This window comes from Delphinapterus leucas, chromosome 8, assembly GCF_059928025.1.
Source record: "Delphinapterus leucas isolate spDelLeu-1000000601 "Yukka" chromosome 8, BTC_Dleu_Yukka2, whole genome shotgun sequence".
Lineage (NCBI taxonomy): Eukaryota > Metazoa > Chordata > Mammalia > Artiodactyla > Monodontidae > Delphinapterus > Delphinapterus leucas.
Window position 1 is genome coordinate 113,430,093 of NC_143136.1, and position 18,639 is coordinate 113,448,731.

At 40.4% G+C, this 18,639-nt stretch overlaps 1 protein-coding gene across 4 annotated transcripts in view; it reads right to left on the reverse strand.

The window, feature by feature from the left end:
- EPB41L5 (erythrocyte membrane protein band 4.1 like 5) overlaps positions 1-18,639 on the reverse strand; it is a 143,045-nt gene that overhangs the window by 63,418 nt on the left and 60,988 nt on the right. For 3 of the 4 annotated variants that reach the window (XM_089916982.1, XM_022565504.3, XM_022565503.3), the window contains exons 15-16: positions 17,928-17,970; positions 17,391-17,506 (exon numbers count right to left, since the gene is read on the reverse strand). The exons of the other annotated variant lie outside the window; for it this stretch is intronic. In XM_089916982.1, the coding sequence (XP_089773108.1) occupies positions 17,391-17,506; positions 17,928-17,970 (159 nt within the window). The remainder of the gene's footprint in view (positions 1-17,390; positions 17,507-17,927; positions 17,971-18,639) is intronic. 4 annotated transcript variants of the gene reach the window in all.

Sequence of the window (18,639 nt, forward strand, 5' to 3'; positions counted from 1 at the left end):
GAAAAGATCTGTAAAAAATACAAACACATGGAGGCTAAACAATACACTACTTAATAACGAAGCGATCACTGAAGAAATCAAAGAGGAAATCAAAAAATAACTAGAAACAAATGACAATGGAGACACGACGACCCAAAACCTATGGGATGTAGCAAAAGCAGTTCTAAGAGGGAAGTTTATAGCAATACAAGCCCACCTTAAGAAACAGGAAACATCTCGAATAAACAACCTAACCTTGCACCTAAAGCAATTAGAGAAAGAAGAACAAAAAAACCCCAAAGTTAGCAGAAGGAAAGAAATCATAAAAATCAGATCAGAAATAAATGAAAAAGAAATGAAGGAAACAATAGCAAAGATCAATAAAACTAAAAGCTGGTTCTTTGAGAAGATAAACAAAATAGATAAACCATTAGCCAGACTCATCAAGAAAAAAAGGGAGAAGACTCAAATCAATCAATAGAATTAGAAATGAAAAAGAAGTAACAACTGACACTGCAGAAATACAAAAGATCATGAGAGATTACTACAAGCAACTCTATGCCAATAAAATGGACAACCTGGAAGAAATGGACAAATTCTTAGAAATTCACAACCTGCCAAGACTAAATCAGGAAGAAACAGAAAATATGAACAGACCAATCACAAGCACTGAAATTGAAACTGTGACTAAAAATCTTCCAACAAACAAAAGCCCAGGACCAGGCGAATTCTACCAAACATTTAGAAAAGAGCTAACACCTATCCTTCTCAAACTCTTCCAAAATATAGCAGAGGGAGGAACACTCCCAAATTCATTCTACGAGGCCACCGCCACCTTGATACCAAAACCAGACAAGGATGTCACAAAGAAAGAAAACTACAGGCCAATATCACTGATGAACATAGATGCAAAAATCCTCAACAAAATACTAGCAAACAGAATCCAACAGCACATTAAAAGGATCATACACCATGATCAAGTGGGGTTTATTCCAGGAATGCAAGGATTCTTCAATATACGCAAATCTATTAATGTGATAAACCATATTAACAAACTGAAGGAGAAAAACCATATGATCATCTCAATAGATGCAGAGAAAGCTTTTGACAAAATTCAACACCCATTTATGATAAAAACCCTGCAGAAAGTAGGCACAGAGGGAACTTTCCTCAACATAATAAAGGCCATATATGACAAACCCACAGCCAACATCATCCTCAATGGTGAAAAACTGAAAGCATTTCCACTAAGATCAGGAACAAGACAAGGTTGCCCACTCTCACCACTCTTATTCAATATAGTTTTGGAAGTTTTAGCCACAGCAATCAGAGAAGAAAAGGAAATAAAAGGAATCCAAATCGGAAAAGAAGAAGTAAAGCTGTCACTGTTGGCAGGTGACATGATACTATAGATAGAGAATCCTAAAGATGCTACCAGAAAACTACTAGAGCTAATCAATGAATTTGGTAAAGTAGCAGGATACAAAATTAATGCACAGAAATCTCTTGCATTCCTATACACTAATGATGAAAAATCTGAAAGTGAAATCAAGAAAACACTCCCATTTACCACTGCAACAAAAAGAATAAAATATCTAGGAATAAACCTACCTAAGGAGACAAAAGACCTGTATGCAGAAAATTATAAGACACTGATGAAAGAAATTAAGGATGATACAAATAGATGGAGAGATATACCATGTTCTTGGATTGGAAGAATCAACATTGTGAAAATGACTCTACTACCCAAAGCAATCTACAGATTCAATGCAATCCCTATCAAACTACCACTGGCATTGTTCACAGAACTAGAACAAAATATTTCACAATTTGTATGGAAACACAAAAGACCCCGAATAGGCAAAGCAATGTTGAGAACGAAAAACGGAGCTGGAGGAATCAGGCTCCCTGACTTCAGACTATACTACAAAGCTACAGTAATCAAGACAGTATGGTACTGGCACAAAAACAGAAAGATAGATCAATAGAACAGGATAGAAAGCCCAGAGATAAACCCACGCACATATGGTCAACTTATCTTTGATAAAGGAGGCAGGAATGTACAGTGGAGAAAGGACAGCCTCTTCAATAAGTGGTGCTGGGAAAACTGGACAGGTACATGTAAAAGTATGAGATTAGATCACTCCCTAACACCATACACAAAAATAAGCTCAAAATGGATTAAAGACCTAAATGTAAGGCCAGAAACTATCAAACTGTTAGAGGGAAACATAGGCAGAACACTCTATGTCATAAATCTCAGCAAGATCCTTTTTGACCCACCTCCTAGAGAAATGGAAATAAAAACAAAAATAAATGGGACCTAATGAAACTTCAAAGCTTTTGCACAGCAAAGGAAACCATAAACAAGACCAAAAGACAACCCTCAGAATGGGAGAAAATATTTGGAAATGAAGCAACTGACAAAGAATTAATCTCCAAAATTTACAAGCAGCTCATGCAGCTCAATAACAAAAAAACAAACAACCCAATCCAAAAATGGGCAGAAGACCTAAATAGACATTTCTCCAAAGAAGATATACAGACTGCCAACAAACACATGGAAGAATGCTCAACAACATTAATCATTAGGGAAATGCAAATCAAAACTTGAATGAGATATCATCTCACACCAGTCAGAATGGCCATCATCAAAAAATCTAGAAACAATAAATGCTGGAGAGGGTGTGGAGAAAAGGGAACACTCTTGCACTGCTGGTGGGAATGTGAATTGGTTCAGCCACTATGGAGAACAGTATGGAGGTTCCTTAAAAAACTACAAATAGAACTACCATATGACCCAGCAATCCCACTACTGGGCATATACCCTGAGAAAACCAAAATTCAAAAAGAGTCATGTACCAAAATGTTCATTGCAGCTCTATTTACAATAGCCCGGAGATGGAAATAACCTAAGTGTCCATCATCGGATGAATGGATAAAGAAAATGTGGCACATATATACAATGGAATATTACTCAGCCATAAAAAGAAACGAAATTGAGCTATTTGTAATGAGGTGGATAGACCTAGAGTCTGTCATACAGAGTGAAGTAAGTCAGAAAGAAAAAGACAAATACCGTATGCTAATACATATATATGGAATTTAAGAAAAAAAAATGTCATGAAGAACCTAGGGGTAAGACAGGAATAAAGACAAGACCTACTGGAGAACAGACTTGAGGATATGGGGAGGGGGAAGGGTGAGCTGTGACAGGGTGAGAGAGAGGCATGGACATATATACACTAACAAACGTAAGGTAGATAGCTAGTGGGAAGCAGCCGCATGGCACAGGGATATCGGCTCGGTGCTTTGTGACCGCCTGGAGGGGTGGGATGGGGAGGGTGGGAGGGAGGGAGACGCAAGAGGGAAGAGATATGGGAACACGTGTATATGTATGCCTGATTCACTTTGTTGTAAAGTAGAAACTAACACACCATTGTAAAGCAATTATACCCCAATAAAGATGTTAAAAAAAAAAAAAAAAAAAAGAAGGACATCTGTTGTGAGTGGTGTCAGCAAGGGTTTCTCTTTCAATTACTCTGTCTCAAAACAAAGCCAAGAAAACAACAGGATTCCTTTGTTTCTCATCTTCTATGAAAACCATGGTTGACACATTTGAGTCACAAAGATCCTAAGAGTGAACCATCTTTCCTCACTCACCCATCACACCCCGCCTTTTAGGACAGGCTGTGGTTCATCTCCAGGTTGCTTGTGTGCTGTTGTTACTGAAATTTTCATAGGTAACTTCAGATAAAATACCTCTCCTGACTGACGCCTGTCTGCAAAAACCACCTGAGGATTTTTGTCTCTGTATTTCCAGGTAAGTCATTACACAGCGACAGGAAGGAGACATCCGTGAGTCTGGCACCCAGCGCTCAGTAACCACCTGAACAGACTCACTGTACGTTATCTTGTCTTCCCGAGGGAAATACATACATCATTCAAATGGAACATTCTTACTGCCCTTCATCCAGAAAGTTTTATTTAACTGTCCCACTGCAACTTGCAAATAGACATGGGATTATAATCTACAAATAAGTAATATTCAACAGACAGAATTTTAAAAAATACAATTTGATAAAATGAGTAATTCACCCCTGAGCATCCCACCTTCTGTAGATGTAAACTACAAAATTTACTTTTTCTCTCTAAAACAGACAAATACTAGCTGTCCTGGTACAAGAGCTGTTCACAACTTGAAGACTTGTTTAATGTAAGTGTCACAGTGCCTTACTTTCACTCCACACATTCCACCTCACAAAGACAATGCACCAGAAAATTTAAGTAAAACATTAGTTATTTGAAAAGACTTGATAAACAGATTCGCCTCCAGAAAAGAACCCACAAACAACAAAGGAGACAGAAGACTTCCCTGGTGGCGCAGTGGTTAAGAATCAGCCTGCCAGTGTAGGGGACACAGGTTCCAGCCCTGGTCTGGGAAGATCCCACATGCTGCAGAGCAACTAAGCCCGTGCGCCACAACTACTGAGCCTGCGCTCTAGAGCCTGCGAGCCACCACTACTGAGCCCACGTGCCACAACTACTGAAGCCCGTGTGCCTAGAGCCTGTGCTCCGCAACAAGAGAAGCCACCGCAATGAGACGCCCACACACCACAATGAAGAGTAGGCCCCGCTTGCCACAACTAGAGAAAGCCTGCGTGCAACGACGGAGACCCAATGTAGCCAAAAATAATTAATTTTTAAAAAGGAGACAGAATTTTAGATGCTACAGATAAAGAAATGAGATTATTATACCCAATGTAAAAATGGGCAAGGATATGTATAGACATGCCTTCAAAGAAGATACACAAATGGCCAATATGTTTATAAAAAATCCAACATCATTAGCTTCCTGAAAATGCAAATCAAAGCCACAATGGATACACCACCCTCACAACAACTAGGATGGCTATAATGAAAATGACAAGATAAAACTGTTGGTGGACATGTAAACTGGTACAGCTGCTTCGGAAAACAATCTGGCAGTTAAACATAGTTAAACATAGTTACCATATGACCCAGCAATTCCACTCCTGTGTATATATATGCCCAAAATGAATGAACACACATGTTCATAAAAAAAGAAAAACCTGTACATGAATATTCGCAGCAGCCAAAAAGTAGAAACCCAAATGTCCACCAACTGATGGACAAACAAAATGCTGTATATCATACAAGGGAATTTACTGAGCCACTAAAAGGAATCAAATACTGATACAGGCTACAACATGGACGAATCCTGAAAACACTGTGCTAAGTGAAAGAAGCCAGACACAAGAGGTCACATATTGTACAATTCTACCTACAGGAAATGTGCAGAATGAACAAGTCCGCAGAGATAGAAAGCAGATTGGTGTTTGCAGGCCTGCGGGGCGAGGACAGTGGGCAGACTGCTAACAGGTGAGGCGTTTCCTTGGGGGATGATGACATGTCCCGAAATTTGAAGAGTGATGACAGCTGTAACACCTCTGTGAATATGCTGAAGCCTTCAAACACACAGTTACACGTTAGTTTCACTCTGTGGCTCCTGGCAACAACCGAGGACACATGCATTCCTCACAAATGCACAAAGGGACGTGTAAGGACATTATCACGTCTGTCCACCTCCTTCCTTTCCAGGGACACTTACCTGCATGAACTGAAGCCATCTGCCTTGTTCTCCATTTTAGGGCATTTTAATCCGTATTTACTTATTTAAAGTAGTACAAGCTAGCTAAGAAAAGCAATGTCTCCCTTATCCCCACTCTCTGAAAATTCACTGTTTATCCAGGTCCATTTTCTGTTCACTTATAAATAGATACATGGCTTGGTGGCTTTTACAAAAATGGGGACATACCTCGCACAGACACTTCACTTGAGTTTGTAACTCAACAATGTAGCACTGACAAGACTCCAATAAGCAGCTCGTGTAGATTTTCCTCATTCCTCAAAAATTACAGTATGGATGCAGCACATTTTAATTACCTGTCTTCCACCAACTGACATTTGTTCTTCCTTGCCGCCAGAGTCCTCTTTCTAAAGCAGTGTTAGGCCTCACCCAGCTCTTCACTGTTATGGAGTCAGTATAGCAGACATCAGTCTGGGCTCTAGGACCAAGCTGTCTGAGTTTGAAGCCCAGCCTTACCATGTACTAGCAATGTGGCTTTGGAGAAATTACATACTCTATCTCTCTTCACTGACCTAAACACTTTATAGATTCCTATGAGGATCAGATGACCTGCTCCAGTAAATGGTAACTGCGACATCTCCAGAACAAGGCCAGGCACAGAAGTGCTCAAATGTCTGCTTGCCATTATTACTAAACATCCTCATGAATTCTATACTCATTACTCAACCCCATTCATCATTCCTCAACTATACCTTGCCCTTGGCTACTTTAAAATTTTCTTTTGCTACAGCCCTCTGGTCCATAATGATTTATCCACCAGGAAGCCTCCTCTAGCTTCAACCTCATCTGCCTTCTACGACCCTGCTTACTACCTAACGACTTAGCACTTGTACCTGTAATTTGTAAAACTGCCCTTCTCCACACCTGGAGTAAATTTCTTGAAGCCGGGGACAGCATTTTGACGATCTCTGTACCATCAAGTTTGCCAAGATGAGCTCAGCATTCATTCACTCAATCCATCAACTACCGTTTATGGAGCAGTGAGCCCAGGACTGCTCCGGGCAGGGAGAAGAAGTAAACGAAGTGCCCTCCCCTGATGGAGCTGATGTTCTACTGAAGGATATAAAGACGACCAACAAGTAACCATGCATGTAAAATGAAGTGAGGTGAGAAGAACGTGAAGCAAGGTAAGGGGGACAAGGAGACTGGGGCAGAGAGGTCAGGAAAGTGCTCTGACAGGAGGCCTGAAGGTGTCAGAATGAGCCACAGGTGATCGAGGACGGCCACCCAGGCAGAGGAGTGCAAAGGCCCAGGCATGGAACGCGCTGGCTACGGCGGAGCGAGTCTTTGGAGCAAAGTGAGCGCAGTCAAGGAGTGGGAAAGCCACGTTTCTGTCAGTGTGTGATTTGGGGTTTGGAGTGTGCAGAGGCGGGACATGACTGGTCTCAGCCACCAGCGCCGTGGCTGCCGGTGGTGGTGGGGGGGACACGAGACAGGAAGGAGGCAAGGGTGGCGGGGGGGTGCAGGTAAGAGGAAAGGGAGACAGGGCGGGCGCAGCAGAGACGGGGACAAGCGGCTTATGGATGTGCTGTGAAGCCAGAACTGACAGGACCTGCTGGCTGATGGGGAGAGACACAGGGGTCAAGACAAGCACAAGGCTCTGGGACCGAGGCCAGTGGGTCTCCCGCTGCCCTGTGAGCAGAATCTCCAGGAGGGCACGTGAGACAGACTGCGGGGCTTTGCCGGGGCCGGTTCACCCCAGGCACAGGTGGGAGGGCCGAGTACAGACGCCCGATAGAGAGCAGTTAACTGATCAGGCGGCGGGAGGGTACAGCAGATCTCGTCTCATCACTTATCTTCTCGGTGAACCAGGAAGCCAGAGCGTGACCTGAGGCTGAGGAGTGAGGAGTGAGAGGTGAGGGGATGGCTGGGGTTTGAAAGAGGAGAAACTACTGCCGGCAGAGCGGGAAAGTCAACAGATTAAGGAAATGTGACAGGATTTCAGGCGCCACTGAAGGCCCAACTTGAGCTCAATGGCCAACATTTAAAGTAAGACCGTTTAGGGACTTCTCTGGTGGTTCAGTGGTAAAGAATCCACCTTACAATGCAGGGCACAAGGGTTTGACCCCTGGTCAGGGAACTAAGAACTCACATGCCATGGAGCAACTAAGCCCATGCGCCACAACTACTGAGCCCGTGCGTCACAACTACTGAGCCCGCATGCTGCAGCTACTGAGCCCACGCACGCTGGAGCCTGCGAGCCACAACTAGAGGGAAAACCTGCACTCCACAACTAGAGAAGAGCCCACACACCACAACAAAAGATCCCACGTGCCGCAACTAAGACTCGACGCAGCCAAAAATAAAGAAAAATAATAAATCTTAAAAAAAAATAAGGACTGTTTAACAATACTGCATTTCACATTTACCATCTATACGCACAGCAGACAGAGTTGGATTTAACCAGGATTAAATCCAGAATTTAACTAGATGTGTACCATAGCAGAAGGGCCAAGAAATTTGAGATTTGAGGATCCATGCAAAGGAGTAATTGTAAGTGACTGTGTAAGGAAGCGAGAAAGAAGGAGGTGCTCTGGTATATATTCAGCAAACAATGAGGTGAATCAAAAAAGGAGATATGGATACAAGATTCTCAAGCTCTTTCACTTAAAACCTTGCAATAATTGCCACAGGCCTCTTCACCAAATCCAAACTCCTCAGACGGCCAGTCGATGCCTTTCCAACCTACGCAAATACTGGTCACTGCTATTCCAGCCACTGGGATAACCTGCACACCCCACGGTACCAAATCTTCCCAGGTCTTTCTAAAGGCTTCCAAGGGCTCTGGTGGAAGAAAGAAGTTGCTCCCCAGCCAGAAAGAATTAATAATACAAGTTGTTAAAAGTGGGTCTTATCTTCAAACTCTTAGCAAGTCTGCAATTAAATCATCACTGAAGCTAGTGGCTGGGCTACAAACATAACTTTGTTATAAGAAACTTCTGTGTAATAATATACATTCTATTGGTACTTTACATGTTGGGATGTTTCCATGGTTTCTCTGGATACCCCTCTAACTAGTTCCACAAGAAAAATCAAGCCAGCAATTCTCTTCCTAGTATCATCTCTTATCTTTCATTCTTTTCTTTTACTCCACCCCTAGTAATTAAAAATATTTTTCATTTAATATTAACAATAATCAGTCGTGTCTGTAGACCAAACCTTTATTAAGAAATCTGCAACTTCTTACAAATCCTAACCATACCCTGGTATGTATCTCATTTCTTTTTGCTTTATTAAAATTAGTTAAAAACAAACAAACAAGAATTCCTTCAACAACGAGAAATGAGGTCTGCAGCTGCTGAACCTGTTTTCAAGAGGAGGAGGTACAGGTTTATTACCCCACCGAGGGAGGTTCAGTCACACTCCCTGGAGAATGCTGTGCTCCAGGTCAGGTATCTCTCCTCCACGCCAGCGTAAACAGAGTGCTGGCCAGCTGTCAGGGACAAAATGGAAAAAGTTCACTCAAGCACCTTCACCTAGAATTAAGGCCACAGCTTGTTCTTAGGAGCACAGGGGCTTAGGTAATCATCTAAAAACAAAGTCTGTGAGAACAATTCCTTCAGGAAAAGCAGGAACACTTGTTTTTCCATTTCAGCATAAATATTAAAAGGCTGTCATTTAAAAAGCCACAGAAATATTCTTTCCCAAATTTCTTTTGAAATTTTCTCTTTACTAATTCACTAATTCTCCGAGGCTAATATTATGATCCTTCCCATGAACGCAAATAGCTCAAAGCAGCTAGTATATTACAAATTAGCAAGGGTCAAAAGGGAATTCCTTGGCAGTCCAGGGGTTAGGACTCTGCACTTTCACTGCCAAGGGAGCAGGTTCAAACCCTGGTCGGGGAACTAAGATCCTGTAAGCCGTGCGATGAGGCCCCCCCGCCCCCCCAAAAGAGACATAAAGAGTAGATGAACAAGAGAAAAGTTTAAAAAAAAAAAAAGAACTGAAGAATGAAATGAAGTTACGTAACACATCTTCCACATGCCTGTGTCCTAGTATCTTTACCACCACAGCAAATGTCAACTGAGCAAGACAAAATTCTCACCATGATTTCATGTGACTCAAGTAAAAGGTAATTTATGTGAAGAGAGGAGGAGAAATTTTTATGTTCTTGAAAAGGGGGAGCTGAGGAAGAATACCATACCTAAATTCACACGGTTCAACATCTAGAAAAGATCTGACAAGTCACATTTTATGCATGAGACAGACGCACATGGAGAGAGGGGTTTCCCCACCACAGAAGTATCTTCAAATTCTATCCCTTACATAGAAGCATCTCACAGGCAAGCATTTGCAACAATCCTGGAAGCAAGGTATAACTGACAGTGTGGTATAATGTGTATTAAAATATAAGAGGCATGTGGGGCTAAAGGGATTAAATGTCATTAGTGCAAGATGATTTTATTCTTGCAAATCATATAAGTCCTATATACCAAAGATATAAAATAAATTAACGCAATGTGATATTATTTTCAAACCCAATACTCAAAGCCTAACATACAAAAAATCATGGTGTTTCCAAGCAATTAACAATGATTTACAAGTGAAGGGTCTGTTCTGACCAAGGCAGTTAAAGCATCATGGTTCAAACAATGACTACCCCACCATCAGAGCATGCTGCATTCACGTGGGACAACCATCTTCCCACTTTGCTCAGTTTGCAGCTGTGAGTACACATGGAAGTAAATGGGGTCAAAGCTGAGGATGAGTCTGCTCGTGTCTGTAAAGCCAGAGTCATTCCCACAAAACCCTTCTTCATCCTGAAACCCCAAAGCACCACAGCCCCCAACTCCCCACCCCTGTCATCTATCTTCCTGTCTGGCAAGATGGAAAGATGAAACACATGACATCAGGACACATGAAAGTTATTAAGCAAGGTTACTAATCAAAATATTTTTTAGCATATCAACCAAGTAAATATGTAAAAATCTAGTAATTAAGAGAAACTTCCATAATTAAGATTTAGCTGATTATTTTATCCTACAAAATAAGCTGTGTCCCTGCCCTCCATTCAGGAGATACTTCAGTTTTATAACCCTGACATGTTCACATGGCACCTTTACATCCTGGACAATCTTAACAATAAAGAATGACCCAAGTGTTATAACTAATTACATTTTCTGGGTCAACACTTTAATTAAAAAGCTCTCCCCTTGGGCTTCCCTGGTGGCGCAGTGGTTGAGAGTCCGCCTGCCGAAGCAGGGGACACGGGTTCGTGCCCCAGTCCGGGAAGACCCCACATGCTGCGGAGCGGCTGGGCCCGTGAACCATGGCTGCTGAGCCTGCGCGTCCAGAGCCTGTGCTCCGCAACGGGAGAGGCCACAACAATGAGAGCCCCGAGTACTGAAAAAAAAAAAAAAAAAAAAAAAAAAGCTCTTCCCTTAAAAAATTATTTGAATTATACTGATATTACAATATTTGTATATTGGTTGCTTTTTAACATATTGAGATATACATAACAGGACAAATAAAGTTTGTTTTTCTCTGTAAATTCATTTAAAAGTATATCTATGATTACCCTATCAAGATCAGAAAGGTTAGATTATACTTAGGGATAGGTAAATGCCTTAGAAGTGTTTTTACCATCAAAAGAAATAATGATCTTAACAGCGCATGTATTTTCGTGTGTGAAAGTGACTAACTTTGCTGTTTCTATAAGTTTCTCTGTCTATAAAAATGCAGTTGAAACATAACCAACTTAATTCAAGATGTTAAAATTAATTATGTTAAGTTAGCCAAAGCACTGAAGTTGAATCACATGATCCTAGCATTCTAGGCTGATGGCTCCCTCGGATCAAAAGGATAGTAAATAACCAAGTAAGGTGCTTCTGGGGTATATTAGGTCCCTAATCAAGAATGTGCGATCACTAACCCTTTAGGCAGAATAAAATGCAGAGTATAAACAGATTGGTGATAGTTTATTTAATTTAGGTTGAGCCACCTGTAAATTCTTCATACCTCTGGAAATAACATGTATATCCATCTTGAAAATACCAGTAGCAACAAGTATTCCTAATATTTGCTATGAAATCCTGAAGCATAGGAACTTGTATAAAGTAGACAAGTTTGATTCTACACTATCCAGGCTTAGCCCTTTGCTCCCCCCACCCTTTGCTGCCTTCTTGCCCCATCACCCTTCCAACCCAGTTTCTACCATCAGGAATTTACAAATAAACTATTTTATAACAAGGTTTTCAAACAAAGAAAAACCGTGATGTGATTCTCCCATCACTTAAATGTAACAGTATCGATTAACTTAAATTCTAAGTATAGAAATGACCACTTTCCATATAAACAGAAGAGCTTTACTCTGACAATCCTTCCATATTTCCCAAAGTTGAGATTCTGGTAAGACACATGTGTGGCACTGTATCAGCAGTTTGACCTTCAGGCTTCAAGATTAATGTTAAAGTGAGACAAGTCAAACTTTAGGACTTTCTAAGAGACCAGAAAGCTGTGTTGTTATTATGCCTCTTTTACAGAAATAGTAAAATCTTAATCATATTCATACCCACGAAATCTTTTCTTGAATGGCATAAATCGGAGTTTCTGTGCTTAAAATGTTATGGTTCAAATTCCTTTAAGAAAGAAATCACCAGCGACAACACTTGACAATTAGAATCTGAGCTATGTAAAGTCTAAAATAATTATGAGGGGTACCATTAGTGGCCATTTGTAAGCACACTGTGATGATGGACTTGCAGAGGTAGGGAGCTGGACTATTTAAGATGTGTATCTGCTCATATTTAGATGCATTAAAGAATAATTATTACTGTGATAAATTCAGATTGAAACCTGCCTATAAATTTCATCCCCTAAATATTACTTACTTCTGCTTACTTACGTCTTCTACTGACAAGTTGTAATGTATCTGCCAAGAGCCCAGTAATAAGGCCCTCTGAAACCTGACCTTTGTCTGGCAGAGATGTGTAAGACTGACCTCTGAGGTGGGAAGGACGGTAAACAGCTTACGTTGTCTATAAGGAAGCTTCATTATCTTGAAGTATTATGAATTCTCAGACTATAAAACACCTTCAAAGGACTATATATATAGTTTAAAAGCCTGAAAATTTTGTTAAAATTTTTCAAACTCTAAAAAGACAAAAGAAATGGTTCCCTTACATCATTTCCCATTACATCAGAAATATACTTCCTCCAGTTAATCTGCCCTATGAATTAAACCAAAGAGCTTGGACAATTACATTCTGAAGTTCATAAAGGACCAAAAACAGTAACCTATGCAAAAGGTGAGAGTGATTACGTATTACAAGTGATATGGTTTTGGCTTCAGAATTTTATTTTAGAGGTTGTACAAGGCCAGATTACGAGGCTGTTTGCAAACCTGGGAAATCTATCAGATGCATGAGATAAATGAGAAAAGTGAAAGACAAAAGTAAATACATGTTCCATCTGGTACAACCATTCAGTAGCAATATAACCATTCAGTTCACCACTGGTTATTCAGTTCATCATGCAGAAGTAACCATTCAGACTCCTCTCTCCACATTCCTGTGATTTCTAGATCTTCTGCTATTTTTAAAATACTAGTGTTTATTAAAAAGTAAGTTCTTAATTTAAAATTACATTAATTAAAATTATAGAATCTTAGGCACTTAACTGAAATTAAGGCCTGAGTCACTTCAGAAATATTAAAAATAGTGTATCAGAGCAGTTTTATAAAAATATCACCAGAGGCCGATGCATCAGGCCTCGACATGCTTCCTTCTGTGTGTGATTTCAGTGTCTGATTCTGCTAACCTAGATCTATTGGCACAGTATGGGGTGGGGGTGATAACGGGCAGCTTGTTCATAAACACAAACCTTCTCCTGAGACTTCTTCCGAGTGATGTGTTAACATGTTAAAATCACGAAAAACCTTTCCAAAATTATGATATACATACCCTTTGCAACACAGAAATATTTGTCATCATCACTGATGGCATATAGCGTCTTCAGATCCCTTTCCCTTTCAGAGAAGAATTCAATTACAAACAACACTACCCAGCGAGTGATTCAGTATAAAATAACTTCTCCCAAATTTGCCTAATGTGATCGATCCTCTATAAGGTCTAGAAAATGTACACCATCAACTTGCACAACAGAGTCCCAAGGCCTGAGAGGCTCAACACTCATATGTCAGTCATGGCTGCAGGGCCAGGAAAATGAGCATCCTGCTGGACTCCTACATTCTTCACACTGTGCTCATGGACAAGGTCAGGGTAGTTTCTGTGTGCAGGCTGGGGTGCGGACAAGGCCCTTGTGTCCCACTGGCTTTCACCACGTTGACAGCGTCACCGGCAGCCGGGAGCCTGGATGGTTGGGTGGGAGGGGAGCACAGTTAGTGAGATGCAGGAAGAGGTGTGAGAGGTAAAAAAGAAGCAGGCTGTGTGACCAGCATGCACTGCTGCTACAAGGACGCCCCGGCGCAGTGAGACGCTCAAGAACGACAAAGGGGAAAATCCACAAAGTCACGCGTCAATACGGAGACACGAATGAGCCATCAGAGTCAGTTAGGTGAGTGAAATAAAGAGGGACTCTCACAGAGAGCAAGACGCTCTGCATCTGTCCCTGATGTTGCTATCAAAATCAAAGGCAGAAATGCTGTCTGAGGTTCTAAAGACAAGAAAAAATACTTATTATCTACTTAATTCAAGTATTTGAAAGGACAATTCTACATTAGGACAAAGCCAGATATAGAAAATGGCAATTGTGAAAAGTTATTTCCCTGATCAACTGACTTCACAGAACTGAAATCCAGGAAACAAAATTCAGAAAGAGCATTAAAAAAAATCTCCCCTCACAGCAGAGGCCATGTAATTTGACATCAATGTTTCCAATTAACAATGGAGAAACATTGTTCCTTCCCTAATGCATGAAATTCAACAGGTACAGATAATGTGATGAGATTAAGCTCCTCCAGGAGTTTAGTGAGCATCTTAGATACCTTTTCTCACAGCTGTAAACAGGCCTATTGAAGTAAGAGAGGGACACATGCACACAAGCAGTTTCTGGTTAGAAATCATCAGAGTCCTCCAGTAGAAAGAAAACATTTGCCTAGGTTTTGTGACGTGACAAAAAGGGCAGCACATATTTAAGATAACTACAAAGGAAAAAACATCACCCCAATTATAAAAATGTCTAAGAATAGACATTCTCTTCAACCAAAACATGAATCTTCACCTTTTTTCCTTAAGGAAACTGAAAATAAATTAGCTAAAAGGGTTTTCAGAACAAACTTGGAAGCTTCTTTTTTTTTTACAATAAAATTATCATCTTTCCTTCAACTGAAATACAAGCTATTCATCAGATCTAACCCATAAAACTCACAACCTTCAATATAGGGTCTCTGAAAATTTAGAAGGTTAAATTAGGTTTATGTTCTCCCCTACACATGCAAGCTTTTCCAAATAGTATTCAGTTTTTGTTTATAAATAGTTTATAGATTTAAAATACATTAATTATCAAAAGACAGCTTAAATATTGGATAATTCTAGGTTACTGACATACCAAATCATTCACTGAAATAATGGTGTCATTTAGAAGATGGCAAGAAAAAGCTAAAGAACCGAACAGGGAGTAGGTTTAGACTAAACTGGTTAAAAGTTATCTGCCAGAAACAGAATTGTCCACTATTCTGCCCAACTGTCCAAACCTAAGGAGCATTTCCAAATTTTATTAATGTACCACTTTCTAAAGGAGGACTGTTATAATTCATGTGAAAGTATTAATAAGAATCAAAGCATGCAGAAACAAAGGCTGAAACGCAGAATGCATGTTAGGTTAAGGCTGGGGAACCCGTCAGCTCCGAGACAGGCCAGCTCCGTACTCAGTCCCATGCCTACTGCCACACACTGAGGCTCTCTGGGCCTGAGGGTCACCATTTTGCTCCATTTCCACAAAGGAGGCCTCAGTACAATGACATAAAGAAGGACATACAGCTCCAAATTTTTCATTTTTCTTGAAATTCAATACTCTTAGATTCAGCATTCTCTCTTTATATAGGCTGCATCAAAGGAACTGAGTAATGCCTAAATATGTACCAATTAAAACTGGAAAACTATAAAGATTTAGTGTCATAATACAGATGCAAACAAAACCAGACTCTCATTCCATATTAATCTAAGAGGTAAGCACATATTAAATGAGCTCTTTTTTAGTTGAAGTTTCAGCTCTATGTCTCCTTGCCAATAAGACTTGGTGGTAACATTACTGGAGCTGCGTCTTCAGCAGAAACTGAAAACACTGTTCTTAATGGCTTAAAAAAATAAAGACTACAATGTGACATTCAGAAGCCTCACTGTTTATACTTTAAGCGTGTGCCCACATGCACACACACACACACGCTACCCCCACCACACTCTCAAGGAGAAAGGGCAAAAAGAGGATAATGGAAAACAGGAGGGGAGGGAAGAAAGAGGATAACGGAAAATGGGGGGTGGTGGGAAAAAGAGGATAACAGAAAACAGGGGGGGAGGGAAAAAAGCAGATAACGGAAAACGGGGGTGCGAGGAAAAAAAGAGGATAACGGAAAACCCGGGGGGGCGGCGGTGGGAGGGGAAAAAGCAGATAACGGAAAACGGGGGTGCGAGGAAAAAAAGAGGATAACGGAAAACGGGAGGGGAGGGAAGAAAGAGGATAACGGAAAATGGGGGGGGTGGAAAAAAGAGGATAACGGAAAACACAGTGAGGGGAGGGAAAAAAGAGGATAACGGAAAACACGGTGGGGGGAGGGAAAAAAGAGGATAACGGAAAACAAGGTGGGGAATCCCCTCCATCTTAGAAACTAATCAAGTTATTTGGAACTGAAGTAAAAATATGCCCAATCATCAAAAGCAAAGCACCTTGCAGTTAGTTAAGCCAAAATAATAGTGAAAAACAATTACATAGCAAAGACTGGAAATAATCACCAACCACTGTTGACCCACCACCATGAAGGAAGAGCTGGTTGCATAGAAAGCTGACCCAAACCTTGAGATCACCACAGAAACTCATTAGATTTCAGGTACTACACAAACTAAGAGCAAGAGAAAAAGAAAAAAATCCTATGAATTATCAAAGTTCATTTCATAAACAGACACAAAACTTGAACAGATGATGCAACCGACATGACCATTCAATCAAATAATTCCCCAGCAGCCCCCAAGCCACATACATTCATTTGGGAAACGATGAACCCCACTGATTAACCCCAATAAGCCACAAAGTATCCATATTTGTGCACTTACTATTAGTCTAAAAAAAGACCCTGGGAATCTAAACAAATGAAGTATCTTCTCTGTCATTAGATTATTTCTCCCCGCCCCCCCCCCCAATGGAGTATTTCCTGCTTTGTTTCATTGGACTATAATCACGTTTCTGTTTTGGCTTTATCTTCAGTCTTTAATGAAGAAGACACACCCAAAGCAGTAGCATCGTGTAACGAATACATTGCCCTGAGGGGTCTGGGAAAAGGCCCTACCGACTAGCACTGAAGTCCTTTCCAACAGAGAAGCGCCACCACTCCCAGCTCATGCTAACCAGAGTCAGGGGGCTGTCTGATGTGCCTCATTTAGACGACCGTCTCCTTGCTTCATCCACAGCCTTACTTATCCCAACGTGACAGCTCCATAACGTGCTTCTTTTCAGCTTACAAATATGAATAATTTGCTTTCAATCATATTTAAAGTACTCTACAGCCGGGGATTCAAAACGCCCTTAGGCAAGCAGTGTTTTATTTTGGCTCAATGAGTGAACAAACCATTTCTTGTCATGCTGGTCTGCTCCAGGACTCCTTGGAAGGTTCTCAACTTGCACGAGCAAAGGACCAGAGGGAACGGAAGGAATCACAGGCACAGTGGATCTCACACCCCAAGCCTTTGGACACAAATTATAAAAATCATCTATTCTGCCTAGATAAAAGATCTCTTCACCACTAAATGGAACATTAAAATGGAATACTATCTACATAGTGAACAGATATAGTAGTAAAGAGAGCAAAAAACAAATGCTTGAATGTTATATACCATCCTTGGGATAGATAATAATCTAACTGAATATTAGTATTTTATTTTACAGGGACAGAAAATGTTTCATTATAACATTATACCTGTTCTATGGTAACATCTTAGAATAAAATAACAGGTCACACATTACTGAGCTATTTTACAGATAAGAAAACGAAAATGCACAGAACTTTCCCGAGATTATACCACTAAGAAAATTCAACTAATAATACTATTGTTTGTCATAATTAACTACACTGTTCCAGTGCTTTAGAAGCTCAATATTGTCTTACCTGTCGGGAGCCATTACTCTGAGCTGAAACATTACTGTGAACACTGTAATGGGGGAAAAAATAAAGAAAAAATTACCGTGGGTACCTAAAACTAAGGATGTAAGATGTCCAGAAAACATCTGCTTTTACAGGCAAATACTTGCTTTTCTGCTCATTTGCTATTTCCATATACCTATATTCTACTTGTGCTTTAGATATATACTTCACTACTAACCTTGTTTATTCATTGGACAACATCTGTCAAAGACAACAAAATAAAACCAACAGCACAAATGATCCCTTAAATTCAAGGCATTCAGCACGAACACCCACATAACTTTACCCATCACTTCTTTTATATATTCCTACCCTCTCAAGATTTTCTGGTGTCAGCAGTAGCTTAGCATTTTATAACTCAAAAGGCCTTAGTATAAACTTAAAGTTAGAAACTTCTCTGCATACCCTTCTCCTCCAAATGATTTAAAATATGTTTTAAAATTTTTAGTTTAGGCTGCACTCATTCCTCTCCCACTCCCACAAAAAAGCACTTTAAAAACTCAGCATATAATGCAACAAAATAAATAGAAACAAACCTCAGAACAACTAAAAAGAACAAATATTCAATGAAATAAGACCTGAAAGATGAGATACTAAAACACAGAATAAGGCAAATAAAAGAGTTTACTGACTTCAGACCTTCTAACATAAGCATAACTAGTATCCTGAGGTAAAA